Source organism: Capricornis sumatraensis, chromosome 21, assembly GCF_032405125.1.
Source record: "Capricornis sumatraensis isolate serow.1 chromosome 21, serow.2, whole genome shotgun sequence".
Lineage (NCBI taxonomy): Eukaryota > Metazoa > Chordata > Mammalia > Artiodactyla > Bovidae > Capricornis > Capricornis sumatraensis.
In genome coordinates, this window is record NC_091089.1 from 52,110,218 (window position 1) to 52,125,629 (window position 15,412).

At 50.4% G+C, this 15,412-nt stretch overlaps 1 protein-coding gene across 1 annotated transcript in view; it reads right to left on the reverse strand.

Moving 5' to 3' along the window:
* The window catches only part of MYO5B (myosin VB), a 197,923-nt gene that overhangs the window by 38,161 nt on the left and 144,350 nt on the right, over positions 1-15,412 (reverse strand). The window contains exons 23-27 of the mRNA XM_068993666.1: positions 9,269-9,353; positions 7,888-8,036; positions 6,699-6,818; positions 4,739-4,879; positions 817-882 (exon numbers count right to left, since the gene is read on the reverse strand). Of these exons, the coding sequence (XP_068849767.1) occupies positions 817-882; positions 4,739-4,879; positions 6,699-6,818; positions 7,888-8,036; positions 9,269-9,353 (561 nt within the window). The remainder of the gene's footprint in view (positions 1-816; positions 883-4,738; positions 4,880-6,698; positions 6,819-7,887; positions 8,037-9,268; positions 9,354-15,412) is intronic.

The window sequence follows — 15,412 nt, forward strand, 5'->3', positions numbered from 1 at the left end:
ATCAGGCAATTTAAGGTATGATAATTTTATATAAATTGCTGACAGGGTCCTGGAATACATGGAATTCAAAGTTTCCCAGAGAACACCAAGAACATGGATAAGTGGGTATTGGCTGCAAACTTGTTACAGAGCCATAGGATCACAGAGCTGGGAGATCACTAGGCATAACCCCTTTCCTTAATGAATGAGGAGACTGAGCGTGGAGCAGAGAAGGTGAGTTCCGAGGTTGGTACAGGGTCCTTCCCACCACTCCACTACCTACATGGGCATTTCTCTGTTAACTCTCAGTAGTTTGTACCAAACTGAATTTACAGAACTGAATTAAATTGAAGGACACCTAGTTGGTATCCACAGAGAACTGAAGAATTGTTTGGTGTGGAAAACTGGCAAATTTTGGGCCGGGGGTGTTGTATAGAGGGAAAATTTCCTATTAGCATTAATAGTTTCATGGAGGATGTCTGTTAGTCACTCAGTCGTGTCTGACTCTTTGCAACCCTGCCAGGCTCCTCTTATTCATGGGATTTTCTCCAGGCAAGAATACTGGAGGGGTAGCCATTCCCTTCTCCAGGGGATCTTCCTGACCCAGGGATAGAACCCAGGGCTTCTGCATGGCAGGCGGATTCTTTGCCATCTGAGCCACCATAGAAATTTTCCTTCATTTTGAAGATGAAGAAACAAACGCAGGAAGAGGAAATTATGTGCTGTTGGCCCCACTTAGAGCAGACGGGAGCTCAGGAGGCTTTGCTGCCACCCAGGGCCATCACCGGGCCTCTGCAGGGAGGAGGTTCAAGGAAGCTTGTCTTCCAAGAATCTTACCTTCAGACTGTTGTAGGCTAGATCTGCATCCTGGTCCAAATCTGAGTCATTGCTTGGTTGTTCCGCCTGTGTGGATAATGAGGCAGAGAGGTGAGCACGGGCCACAGGCTGGCTGCTCCCCAGGAGGACCTCCCTCCACGGTCAGGAGGGGCTTGACCCTTCCTTGTGAACCCAGCACACTCCGTGTGTCCGCCTCCTTTCTGCTTCCAAAGTGCAGCTCCCTACCTTAGGCCACCACAAAGCTCTCCATAAATAACCCCTCCCTGCCTGCCCACATCCCCTACATAACTTCATTCACATGATCTTCATGAGCACCTACAGGTTGAATACAAATCATACTGTTATGGGTTGAACCATGTCTGCTAAAAAGATACACTGAGGTCCTAACCCCTGGTGCCTGTGAATGTCACCCCCTTTGGAAACAGACCCTTGCAGATGCGAGCAGGTCAAGATGAGGTCATTAGGATGGTCCCTAGTCGGATATGACTGGGGTCCTTATAAGGAGGAGAAAAGATATCCACACAGGGAAGAGTACCACGTGACCTGAAGATGGAGGCAGAGACTGGGGTCATCTCCCAAGAGCCCTTAGGAGAGCACCGCTCTGCTGACCACTGAATTTTTGACTTCTGGTCTCAGAGCCATGAGGGAATAAATTCATATTGTTTTCAGCCATCTACTTTGTGGTACTTTGTTTCAGCAGCCCTACAAAACTAATACCATCACACTTGTGTGCTTACTAAGAAGGTTAACATAATTCTGTACTTATTATGAGGTTGACGAGCTCCTCTTCGGTTTTCTGGGGGATGTTTGTACACACGAACCATCTGTTTTCCAACTAAGTTACTCTGAGCACCTTGTAGAGAGGTCTGCTTCCTCCGGGTCCTTATAAGAACCTCCAACAGGCAGCGGACCAGCTGGCCCACTACAGAGCACCGTGGATGCGGCCTGACATCACAGCTGCACCCCTGGGATTTTCGATGACCACCACAGGAATACTCGCCCATTAGGACTCAGCTGAGCCAATGACGCTTGGAATTGTCTGGCAGCTCTTGGACTTGACTTGTCCACTGAGAAGGGGTAGACAAACCTCTATAAAGGGTTAACTGCTTGGGGTGATCTCAAGTAGTGGGTGACAGTCCATGAATGAGAGAGGTTTAGGGGGTTAGAACCTGACAGCACTTAATTATCCATAGTGCTGGCAGCCTGAAGTCCCGCTGGCGATAGAGGGGGTGTGTCCCAGGCCGAGAGGAAGGGGCTGGATCTGAGCCCCTCCTGCAGCCCCTTTGAGGTCAAGGACGGTGACACTGGCTCCACGGTTTCCAGCCTGTGACGTGGGAAAGCAGCTCTCCAGGGTCCCAGCCTCTGCTTCTTCTCCCAGCATCCCCAGGGGTGGGGCTGTGACCACTCAGGGTCAGCTTGTGACCTGCTGCCCTGGGGAGAGGCCTGCGCTGGCATCCTCACGCAGCAGGGGTTTGCCCCACATTGAGAGCATTAGGTTCTTGGAAAATGCAGATCATCTATGCAAAACCTGAAGCGCTGTATTAAGGTGGATTGGCAGTTACGTTTCTACATGGGCCGCCCATTGGAAACCCATGGTAGCCAGGTCAGAGGAGAGGGAGCAGGGAGAATGGGAAGTCGGACACACCGACTGGCTGCCCTAGAGGGTCCCCACCACGGCAGGCTGAGTCACACCCACGCTGATAGACTCCCTACTGTCTTCCCTGTCATTCCACATCCAGAGCCTGGCCTCTCTCTGGAGCTGAGCCCAGGGCCATACTGCTCCAGAATAAAGACCCAGTTGGCTCAGAATTCCTCCTGGGACCAAGGGCAGATCCCAGAACATGCTCTCAGAAAGTTCAGTTTCAGGGTTTCTGCAGAGAGATCCCATACTCTCCCCTCCCTACTTCTGCCTTCTTTACTGAATTCTGGCAGAAACAAGGCCATTCTTCTTAAGCAGAGATCCTCCATGCACATTCCAGGGCTCTGAGCTAAACCTGTGGTTCTAACTCTTGCTCAGTGATTATTTTTTAAGGAGAGATATATCCTTTTTGAGCCTACCTGGTGGCTCAGAGGGTAAAGAGTCTGCCTGCAATGCAGGAGATCAGGTTGGATCCCTGGGTCAGGATGATCCCCTGGAGAAAGGAATGGCCACCCTCTCCAGTATTCTTGCCTAGGAAATTCCATGGACACAGAAGCCTGGGTGGTTACAGTCCATGGGGTTGCAAAGAGTCCTTGCCTGGGAGATTTCATGGACAGAGGAGCCTGGGTGGTTACAGTCCACAGGGTTGCAAAGAGTTGGACACGACTGAGCAACTAAATCACCACCACCACCATACCCGCTTTATCTGGTGTCAACACAAGCAGAAGTCTGAAAGCCAAGATTCTGAAGTTATCTGACAGCCCTGTGGTGGGGAGCCTGCAGGGTGAGCCTGCAGGGGCAGCCGAGCGGCCAGGAACTTCCAGGTCAGGCCTGGTTTGATGTCTGTGAGCTTTTCATCTATTTGATTCGTGCGCGCCCGTCAGGGCAGCTTCTCTCCTAATTGAATGAGTCATTTATAAACCGAATCCTTTCACTCTCCATTCTGCATCTAATCCACCTGAGAGATTTAAATCCATCAGCAAGATTTACCTCCCCACTTCCTGCTCAGGAAAAAGCCCAGGAATTTACCAGCAACACAGATCAGCATCTGTGTCACGCTTGATTAGAAAGGGGGTCAGATGGGGTAGGATGGGGGTGGGGCTGAGGATGCAGGGAGCAGGTCAAACTCCACAATGGACAATGAGGGCCTGAGAACAGACCCAAGGCCTTCCACAAACCCGCTTTGAGGTCAGCTAATGATGTGATCCTTGTCCAGAATGGCCTCGAAGCCCATCAGAAGTGGTCCTTACAGCAAGTGGTGCTTTCCTCAGCATCACTGCTAATGGCAGTGGACTCTCTATTCCTACAGCACCGACCTGTCTGTACTCAACCTGGCACTTATTAAAAATACCACCAATGGCATTTTTTATTTTTCATCTGTATTATATCTGGTCTTCCTGAACTAGATTACACATCCCTCGAATTTATAATCTAGTCAATCTGTGAATTTCTCTTTTGTTTGAAGTTCCCTCATTTAATAAACATTCAACACGTACAATGAGTCTGACACCAGCACAATGCTGAGCGCTGCATAGGTGCCCAGTAGGTCCATACATGGAGCCATACATCAGGAGATACTAAGGTTTCAAGAAATATCTTTTCAAGACCCAAGATGCGGATGATAACTTAGATTGAGACGAAGGTACAGTCCTACGCAAGAAGGGTAACTGTCTGCAAACTGGCCCTGCTCCTGACCCAGTGGGGTTAAACTCAAGCCCACACTGGATTCCAGGTACAAAAGGCCATCGATTTTCTCAGATTTGACTTTTGCCTACACAGTCGACCCTTGAACCATCCCGGGTTTGTACTGTGTGAGTCCACTTAATTTTGCATGTTTTTCAATGGTAAATTCTACACCAGGACACAATCTGCGATTGGTTGACTCCTCAGATGTAGAACCGCGGCTGACTAGAGTCACAGGTGAATTTTCAACTGTGCAAAGGGTTGGGTGCCTCTAACATGAGTTGTTCAAGGGTCACCTGTATTTATACTCTAATCATACCCTGGTTCTCTTTGCAAGGGGGTGATAATGATACAGGTTCCACTTCTCTGCCCTGGGGTTACTGGGGAAGCGGACTCCTGTCCGACCGGGGTGATGTGGGCACTGGCAGAGAAGACTCAATAGGTCACCAACACGAGATGAAGCGCTTCCCTGACACCCAGGCCCAGCACGACCCTGCAGGGTCACACTTGGCCCATGTGCCCTGGCAGGAGTGAGCAAGGTCATTTTGAGGCCAGCACCCTGGGAGCGTGGCCCCGCAAGCTGGCAGCCCCTTCACGCACCGGGACTCCCTTGCCGTCCTGCTGTTCTCTCTTCTCCAGCTGCACCTGCAGCTTCTTCCTCTCCTGCTCCAGCTCCCGCACCCTCTTCTGCAGCTTCAGGAAGACAGTCATGTCCATGGCTGCCTTCTCCAGGCCAATTTCCTTCCGGGGAAGACAGGAAGCAGGAAGAGAAGGTTTTAACAGCATGGATGCCTTAGGGAACACACGGCACCCTCATGTCAGCTGTCTGTCCTCCGTCTCCCTCCCAGACGTCACCAATCCAGACTTCTGAGACAAAGCCAACGCCATCCATGCGGCATTCTCATATTAAAGTTGGTCCTCCAGGCTCACTCTCTGCCTGGATAACATCTGCGTCTCTGTCACCTGTATTGTTCCCGTGTGAGACACTTAAGATGACTGATCATACAATCCAGGAACAGAGGGATAAAGACGCAGCCACTTTCTTTGGAAGTTAAAAGAGCTCATTTCTAGAGAAGAGTCTCAAACCAGAGACACTGTAAAACCTAGGATGTAATGTGTCCTGATGAAGGACCAGTGTGGTTGCGAATGACTATAAATGGGCTGTCAAACGCCACACAACTGCACCTCAAAACAAAACCAACACTTGCCCTGCCAGGCAACCCACTTATCCAACAGGCTACACATCACCAATTCCCAGTAGGTTTCTTCCTTAAGATTCATGCCTGGGTTTGTCCTCAAGAGTTTGTCAAATGTGAGGGTGGCAAACGCGGATATCTGCACAAGCATATCCACGTAGATGTTTAAAAGGGGGGAATGGAAACATGCATACTTATGGCCGATTCCCTTGGCTGTTAAGCTGAAACTATCACAACACTGTTAATCGGCTACACCCCAATACAAAATGAAAAGTTGTTTTAGAAAGTATACATGTGTACATATGGGACAGTGAAACTTGGTTCATCCAGCACTTAATGAATGCTTCATGCTTAGCCAGCACTGGGTATACTGCTCGGCCAGTCCCAAGACCTAGCCTCAGCTTCCTTAAAGAACATAAATCCACCGATGGAAGTGCCTATGTCTGCATGTAAACTTGTCACACAAAGAAACACCTGGGTGGTGCATCTGGCGTTCAGGCTGACCAAAGCCTCTGAGAGAGGAGGAGATTGCAAAGCAAAATGAAGGGACTTAAGCCAGCATCTTCCATCAACTGATTACTGTCTAGCTTTCCATCAGACAAGCTTCATGCAGGCAGGGACCTCCTCTGGGACAGTCCCTACTGTTTCTCTAGCGTCTGGAAGCAGTGTCTGGCACAGGGACGTCGCAAAGTTCATTTGTTTTTTTGTTTTTCATTTGTCACATTTGTTTTTATCTCTTCTACATCTATCTGCAAGTGTTACATAAGGTTTTACATGCTTGTCATTTTCTGCTTTTCAAATGCCAGAGGAAAAATCGTGTGTCTACATACCTTTGATAAAATTACACACAGTCCGTAAAGACCATTGAGTGACTCTAAGAGGCCATTACTGACAAAGATACAGTCATTCTGCAAATATCTGTAGTTTGAAATATTTGTTGCTGTTCTCTGAGTTTTATCCAGCTGCTAAGTCAGGAAGGAAAATTTTCTTGTGTATCTGTTGATATGACTATATGCACCGTGACAGTAAGTGGGGATGCTAATTTACATCTGTTTTAATGACTTAGCTCCTCCAGCTATTTCACCTCTCTGCACTGGGTCCTCAGTTTTGCAAGAGGAATCAGGGATTTTCCTTTACGTAGAGTGGGAACAATAACTTATTGCCTTGCACAGTAAATATCAACTCCAGAGAGCTGATAAAGAGAGTCAAGAAGTCCACCACAGTCCAACCAGCCCTGCTGTCAGAAATAAGCCATAGGCACTGTGGTTGTCAGCAACAGAACAGTGCCTTGGGGGCTCCACACAGGTCACCAACCCCACCCCACCCCGGGGCAGAGAGACCAGCCGAGAGCCTGCCTTCCTCACCTCCACCTGCTGGAGGGTGTCCTCTGTGTCTCCGACTTCAGACGTGGAGATGGATGGGTAATTGGAGTCAGATTCTAAGCTGCTTTGGTTTGACGGGTTCCGCCGGTGGCCTGGGGTTTGCTGTTCAGGGAGAGAAATGTGAAAACTCAAAATGAACTAATGTTAATAAGAGCTATCATTTTTCAAGTTAACGGTAGACCCTAGAGTAGACTTCTGCCTCTTTTGTCAACAATAGGTACCACTGATTCTTGGAGTGATGGGTGAGCTGTTCCAATAAGAAATTTCACCTGCAGTCTTCCATCCATCCAGCCAAGCAACAGAAAGACATCTTGAGAACACAGCGGGACTGCGTTCCCTCAATGCAAACCCCCAACTCCTGGGTGGATTTTTTCTGAAATGACCCTTAACCCCATTACCCCAAAGTGCACACTGTCCTGTCGTTAGACTCCCCCTTGAAGAGAACGCTTCACTCCAGCCCCTCGCGGCTCCTGCTTCAACCTGCATGCCACTGATCTTGGTTTTTCAAAACAGTAAGCACATTAGAAATAGAGCTTACCATTTTATACTGTTAACTTAAAAATAACTTTTCCCCCTTTGCATCTGATTTGGCTTTGAGAGTCAAAAGTGATCTTGGTAGGAAAATTTTAGATTTCTATATATGTTCCTATTCAGCTTTTCTTCCTGGTTTCTATGCAATTAACTTATCTTGTCTGTGCATTTCGAGAGGGAACAGTTACATGGGATAAAAAATAATGGCAAATCTTGAAATATGAAAATTCGCCCATGTATTCACATGCGCGTTGAGGATTAGGACAAACCAGGCTCTCGCGGGCCTGCCCACAGTGTGCGCTCCCCACACCCTTCCCGCTCTCACACAGGGGTTTTTCCAGAACAGAAATAAGAAAGGAGATACATTCATGTGGGCAGAATTTCCCTTCAAGTCCTGAAATCTTCATAAGACCCCAAAGCTGGAAAAGCAACTGCCCTTGGGAACGACTCATCACCCAGCCACTTGCTTGTGTGAGAACCACCCACAGGTGGGGTGAGGACTCTCGGGGTGGGGTGGGGGGGGTGGGTAGTGGGGGCACCAATCCAGAGCATCGCCATGCAGAGAGCTGTGCTGGCGCGGCGGCCACATGGGGAAAAGGGCACGGAGCCGGGGGGTGGGTGTCGGGACTGCCCTCCTTGCCTTTAGGATGGTCATCTCGTCCCGAAGGTTGTCGTATCTCTGCTCCAGCCGGGAATACTCCTTCACGAGGTTCTGATACCGGGAGCGCTCCTCCTCCAGCTCCTTCTTCATCATGAGGTTTTCCTTGACAGAGTTCTGGGCAAACTCATCTGGAAAGCAAGCACCCGCAGCCACAGTGCCGCTTCAGTGTGGCTGTCCCGCACGTCCGCTCACTCGGAGACAAGTGACTAACCACCGGTTAAAAGCTCATGACACAGATACTGGGCAAGTTTATTCAACAGCCTCCCCCATGGCAGAGCCCAGGGCGGCATGGACCCGGCTCCAGTCTCCAGAAGGGAAGAAGGGCCCTCTCACCCCCAGGGGCCAGGGAGAGAAGCCGCTACACACACCACAGCTCCCTCGGTTACTGTGCCTGCCCCTCCCTCGAGACAGCTGTCACAGCAACGGAAGAACCCAGGTGTCTTCCAGCATGCCCTCCCTATTCCTGGTTGCTCAGGTGGCTGTTGTGCAGAGAGATTAAAGGAGGCTCCAGGAGACAAGGCTGCAGGTTATGTTAGGGGAAGGAGGGAAGGGAAGGAGGAAACGTGGACGGGCTTTTTTCTTACCCACACTTGCGATTCTAATCAGTGGAAAAGAGACAATTTTTAAAGGGGAATTTAGAACTATTAAATGTTTTCAACAGGACCACGCTGGGCAGGTCTGTGCACTCGCGTAGTCCAGTGGAGGAGCTGGGCCAGGAGGGGAGCCACCTGCTGAAGGCCGCACTGAATCACGGGAGAACCGGGGTCTGCACGGCCTGCTCCTCTTTGATCAGGCATAGCACGGGAGCTGATGGCAGCCCAGGTCGTACATGTTCGAGAGAGGGGCCCTGGGATCTGGCCTGCAACCCCCTCTCCAGCAAACACTGACAGGTGACCCACTGGGTAGAAGAAACCACAATAGGTACTGTGGATGTTAAACTTGAAAATACCAATAACAGCAGTTCCTAAGGGCTCACGACAGGTCAAGCACCATCCTAAGTATGTCACAGGCTTATGCCCATTTTGCAGATGAAGAAATAGGACTGAAGTCAGTGAGGGACTCGCTCAAGGTCACGCAGTAGCACACTGCACCGTCACTTTTGGAGCGCATGGTCTCCCTGACCCAGATCTCAGGCATTATACTGTCTATTATGTGTGCGTCTCACTGCATGGTACCTCCTAAAACTAAATTCGGCAGCGGGATCTTAAAGATCACCCTTCTTTTTCAGCTCTCTTTTGTTAGAACCCTTTCCCCACTGTGGCATCCAGACCAACTGCACGCCTGGTGGAAATCTTTGGGGGAAGTCAGTGCGGAAAAGAAATTCCAATGCAAAATGAAAAATCCAGCACTTGGCACCTACCTTTAGACTGGCACAGGATCTGGTTGTTAAGCTGCTCCTTCTCATCTTTCAAGAGCGCATTTTCTTGTTCCAGGTCTGCAACTCGCTGAAAAAGAGCAGCAGGGAGAAATGTTTGCCTGTGATGCTGGGCTGAGGAAAGGCTCCTTCTGTGGGGTTTGAACTTCAGCTGGTTATGTTTAAATGTTCTTTTTTTTTAACTTAACAAAACTGAATCAGCCAAAGTAGCTTTCATTTGGAGATAAAAATTTGTACACTGAAAGAAAAATCCCATTAAAACAAGACAGATGAGTTCACTGCTTCTTATGGTTTTCCAATGCCCACAAAAGCCTCCTAAAAAGCTTACACCAAGCACATATGCTGTGTGCAGGAACTTAACGGTGATAACTGGCCTCCTTGCATTTAGTTCCATGTCTTGGTAAATTCTGAGCTCTCCAATCTGAGTCTCAGGAAAGCCTGATGCTAACAATGAAGACCTATCTCTGATCTTTATTCCCCCTTGCCCATGTCGGTCTCCCTGGACCAGCACAGCCCAGATGCTGGGGAAGGGAAAGGGACTTGCTGTAGACTTTCAACTATGCTGTATGAACTATATTCAATGAAGCTGTTACTTTACTAAGTGTGATGCAAAGTGCTAGCTGTGGCAAAAGATTTTTAGAAATGAGCGTAAGGCAGGCTGGTTTTGGTCTGAGTGACGAGCATCCCTGCAGACTATGCTGAATGACACCATGAACAACCTCACTCCCTTTGGTTCAAGAAATCAGTTCTGGCTATCTTTGCTACATCCTATGACCTCCTTGGGAGAGGATTCTTCCCAACCTGTTGAGAAAGAGCCTCAGAATGCCTTCCTTGGTCAGTAACAGAACATGTCATAACTGGCTTGTGCACAGAGACTCTATGGGGACCTCCTGAATTGCTACCTGGGACACGGTAGCACAGAATCCAGGGGGAGAGATGGTCACCCAGATCCTGGAGGACCCACCTGCAAGCCTGTCAAGTCTGTTAGACCCCTGTGGAAGTAAAAGCAGGAAAGGAGGCCCCAAGGATGCTGGCTACAGGACAGAAGCCTCGGAGAAGTTGTAGTTTCAACTGGCTATGTTTCAATGCCCTTTTCCCTTCCTCCAGGCCTTAAAGGTAAACTTAAGGCACCAAGAGGTGAGTTAAGAGAACTGCTGCCCCCGCCCTCAGCATCACATAGACAGGGTCAGGAGAGACTTTCCACAAGTCTGGAGCCCAGGAGCGAGGTCTGTGGTTCTCCCCTTAGGAACTCAGAAGGCAGCATGACTCCCTTGTTGAGAATCACCACCGCCAAGCGAGTTAGGAGGAGAAGGTCACCAGGAATGGCACCGATGGGCAGAAGGAGCAGGCTGTCTGGACCAGGCCTGGATCTGGATTCTCCCAGGTGGCCGGGGGTCAGGCTGTCTATAGACAGGAGAGCAGCTGGTGCAGCGGGGTGGGAGGCCTGGCCTGGGAATCTCAGCTGGTCCGCATGGCAGTGTTTACACGCGGTTCAGGCAGGTGGCTAAGAAAAGACAAAGCTGGTTGGGTGGAGGGAGTGAGAACCAGGCTGGGAAAGACTTTTCTTCTATCCTCAGGATGGAGAGGCCCTGAGCAGGGCCCGGTTCTGCACACCCTCCAGCGGCTGCCTGAGCATCTCTGTGTTCATTCCGTCAAGCTTGCTCACCCTGCTCTCCCCTAGATAACTTCTCATGGTTCATTTCTCCACCACCACTCTTCCGGGAAATCTTCCTGCTCTGCAGGTGTGGGTGGGGCCTGTGCTCGCTGTGTGGCTCTTCCAGGGCCCACCTGTCCCTGTAGAGCCACCCAACTCCCCCTGGCAGAGGCTCGGCTTCCTTGCCACCTGCTTGGCTGGACCAGAGGCCTCAGCCAGGACCCAGGGGCCACGTGCCACGCTGCCACATCATCGGAACCTGGCCTGGGCCGGCACTCAACACTGGTTGAAGGAATGAGGAGCCCTGCAGATCCAGTAAAGGAGCTCAAGCTTTCCCAATGCAAAAACCCAGACTCCATCAAAGGGTTTTTTGGTTCTAAAAACGTGTTTATAATTGACTAAAACCTCTAGAATACATGAGCTTGCTTAATTGAATAATTCAATTCAGGAGGCACGTACACTACTGGAAAAAAGGTTCTTCAAATTCTTCTAATTTGCTGTTATTAGAAGCAGTTCACCACGCAATGATCTCATGTGTGCCTTTAAATTAGCTTGGCAAATAATCAAAATAGCTTTCCCTTTTCTTGATGTACAAGTCAAACGGAAATCCACCAACAAAAGAAACCACGTGGAGTGAACCTCTACAAATAATGCCCAGGGTTCAGCTGGAGTGAGGCTCCACCTGGTGCCATGGTCAGGAGGGCAGGACTCCAGCCTCCCTTGAAGGTGCAAGGCTGCAACCCCTGAGCCAGTGGCCCCAGGAGATGGGTGTTCAGAGCAGGCTGTAAAGTAATCAGACTTCCCACAGAGCTAGACTCTGCTTCCCCTAAACAGCCCTCTGAACGTGCGGGCAGCTCAAAGAGAAGGTGGCCACCTGAGACGCTTCCATGACCCCTCACCACCCTCATCCCCATCCTCTGAGCATCCTACAGGCAGGCGAAGACCTTCTGAAATGGAACGTGTCATCTGCCTGGTACAGAAGGCACGTGCCATCACCATGAGGTTGGGCCTGAAACCGCCGCTTGCCTGAACGCAGCCTGAGGTCATGAAGCCTCATTGCAACCACCCGTGATCTACAGTCTCTGCCAAAACTCTGGTTGGGGAGGGTCACACTTATGAGCATGTACCCACTAAAAATTTCTGTTGTGCATAAGCCTCATTTCTGTCCTCCATCTCTCTCCCTGATTCCAGAAGGCAGGCCTCTGATGCACTCAGCTTTGTTATTCTAAACCATTCATCAAAGTGGCACTGGGGAGCTTTGCTATTCTTCCCGGTAGGAGCAGTTCTGGAAGTGGGCCCACAGCAGGAGGCATGGGCCCCCTCCCAGCTCCACATCCCAGGAGGGCAGAGAGTGCTTCCCCAATCACACCTCCCCGGGCGCTGGCCACCCCCAGTCTCCCCAGCCAGGAGCTAGCAGACGGAGAGTTGATGGCAACATGAGGGTGACAAGCTTCTGCAGCCGAGTGGCCTTCCTTTTGTTGGCAGGGATGCAGGCTACAGTGAGAGACACTTCACAACACAGAACTGAGCAGGTGTGCTCCCCTCAGCATGAGAAATCACAGAGCAGCGCTCACCAGGTTTGGGGCCTCATTAAGCGCCAAGCAGCAGTTCCTTTTCTTTCTTTCTTTCTTTTCTTCTTTTTCTTTTTTTGTGGAGGGGGTCTTTTAACTCTTGCCAGGAAATATTACTAGGAGTGTTCTTACCTCTAACAGGTTTTTTGGGACAGATCATGGGAACCAACATTGATGTAAATCCTGTTACCATGAGGCTAATTTAGCCCCTGGTAAATTAAATGAAACACATACCTTAGCTCAGTAACTGCCTTTACTAGTTAAAATCTTTGGGGATACAAATGTAGCTCTGGGCTTTTGGTTTTGTTTTGTCTTTCCTTATTTTTTCAAAAGTCAAATCTATGGCTTTTCCAGTAGTCATGTATGGATGTGAGAGTTGGACTATAAAGAAGGCTGAGTGCCAAAGAATTGATGTTTTCGAACGGTGGTGCTGGAGAAGACTCTTGAGAGTCCCTTGGACTGCAAGGAGATAAAATCAGTCAATCCGAAAGAAAATCAACCCTAAAGATTCATTGGAAGGCCTGATGCTGAAGCTCCAATACTTTGGCCACCTGCTGCGAAGAGCCAACTCATTGGAAAAGACCCTGACTCTGGGAAAGATTGAGGGCAGGAGGAGAAGGGAGTGATAGACGTTGAGATGGTTAGATGACATCACTGACTCAATGGACATTAATTTGAGCAAACTCCAGGAGATAGTGAAGGACAGGGAAGCCTGGTGTGCTGCAGTCCATGGGGTCTCAAAGAGTCAGACACGACTTAGTGACTGAACAACAATAAATTTTTTCAACTTGGGCATTTGCACTGTTGCTGCTGCTGCTGCTAACGGAGGAGGCAATGGCAACCCACTCCAGTACATTTGCACTGCAAAAAGAGCCAAATGCAAGTTTCCTGGTAGAAAACCATGGGACAAGAGGACTGGAGGATGCTCTTCTGCCCCAGGATCTGTGTCCTCTGTCCTCCTGGTTGTGTACCTACCATCACACACGAAGGCCCACAGCACGAAGGTGGCCCACAGCACGAAGGTGGCCCACAGCAGGGACAGCACTTCTAATTCTGGAAGTTCTGGAAGGGCTGCTGGCCTATTCACTGAGAAGAAGGTAAATGGACCTGAGCAGAGAGGAGGAGGAGGCAGAAAGTGCACCAGGGACCATGCAAAAGCACAGCGGGAACTCACCTGGGACTCACGCTTGCGCTGGGCTCCTACACAGAGAAAGGAGGCCCCGGGTGGGCTCTCGTACCGCTACAGGGAGGGAGAGTGACTGCCCCATCACTACAAAGAGCCCCAGAGAGAGGCTTGGCAGAGCGCGGACCCCTGACCCAGCATCACAGGTGTGCCTTCTGTCACTCAGCACCCACTGTGCCAGGACGTGGGATCACGAGTGAGGGTGGGGTCCAGGGACACTAAGGCAGAGCCTCTGCCCTCCACCGAGTCTCAGGCTGGCGGAGGGAATAGGAGCTAACAGTCATTGGGCTCACACTAGGTCCCAGGTGCCATTATCAGCTTCCTTAATACCTGTGAGGTGAGTGCCATCATCATTGGCTTTTAAGGAAAACAAGGCACAGAAAAGTTAGCGAGCTGGCTGAAGGTTACACAGCCAGACGGGGGTACTACAGGCTGTGATGCTGAGCTGACCGAGTCCCAGCTCTTTGTGCCTAGGCCACCTGCATCCCAACAGGTCAGGGGCTGACATCTGAAGGACAGGGATGGCCACAGCCTGAAGCAGACCCTAGAGGCCTGGTTCTGACAGCAGAGCTTTAGGAAGGAGTTCTGGGAAGGGCCAGCAGGGACCTCAGACAGACTCGCTCACCTCTCTGCAGGGTGCACGGCCAGTGCTGCCTTCAAGGTCAGAAGGTCCTTCCTCTTCTGACCTCACCACCTTTCTCCTTGCTTTCTCCACCTCAGCCCGATGGCCTCCGGGTGGGGCCTTGATCCCACCTAAGCTGCTCCCACCTCGGGGCCGGTGGACGTACCGTATCACCTGCTCCCTAGAAGTCCTCACGGCTCGCTCCTCGCCTCACTCAGGTGTCTTTCCAGAGGGCGTCTCTGGGCATCACAAATGAAACAACCTCCCTTGCCCGCCTGGCTCCCTCTGGATCCCTGTCCTCTGCTTTATTTCTCTTTACAGCCCACGCGGGATAATTTGTGTCTGATTCCTGTCTGTGCATTCTCCAATAACCCCAAATATTTAGGCGCCTTAAAATGAGATGGACTTTTACAATTGCTTACTTTTGCCCCAGGGTATGGAACAGGGCCTAACAGATACACTCAGTAAATAACAAGAAAATGAATGAAGGGCTGTGAGCACTGAGAAAGGCTGCAGTGAGATGATGTCCTTCCACGAGGCAGCATGGCATCCTCCTAAAAACCTCTCTGGACCCAGGAAGCATCCTGATAGCAGTTCTGAGTCTTAACGGGCCAAAGAAGTCCTGCACTGCACCTTTTGGGGAAAAACTCGAAACACTCCACTGTGAGAAGCCTGCCTCCTGCAAAGGCAGATCTATTTACTTGCATTTGGAAAACCCCAAAGCCTTTACATGGGAACTACCCAAGGTCAATACCAGCTGGTGGTGTGGGGACTGATGACACGATACAGCCCAGACCCAACTGCACCAGCCGGAATACTCAAGGCCTGGGGGCTCACAAATATCAGGGCCCCTTGCTCAGAGCCAGGGATCTGGCTATGGGCTGCTCGTCACCCACCCACAACCCCGCACCAAGCCAGGTCGTGCTGGCCTCACCACGGAGCAGATTCTGAACAATGAGCTGTGGCCTCTGTGTCAACGGCAGGCCCGGGAGTCATGTTTCCTTCATCAAGGACATGAAAGAGCACAGCTGCACAAGTCAGTCAGCATAGGGATCACTGAAAGCTTTAAGAACAAACAAAACACACATCTCACAGGCTA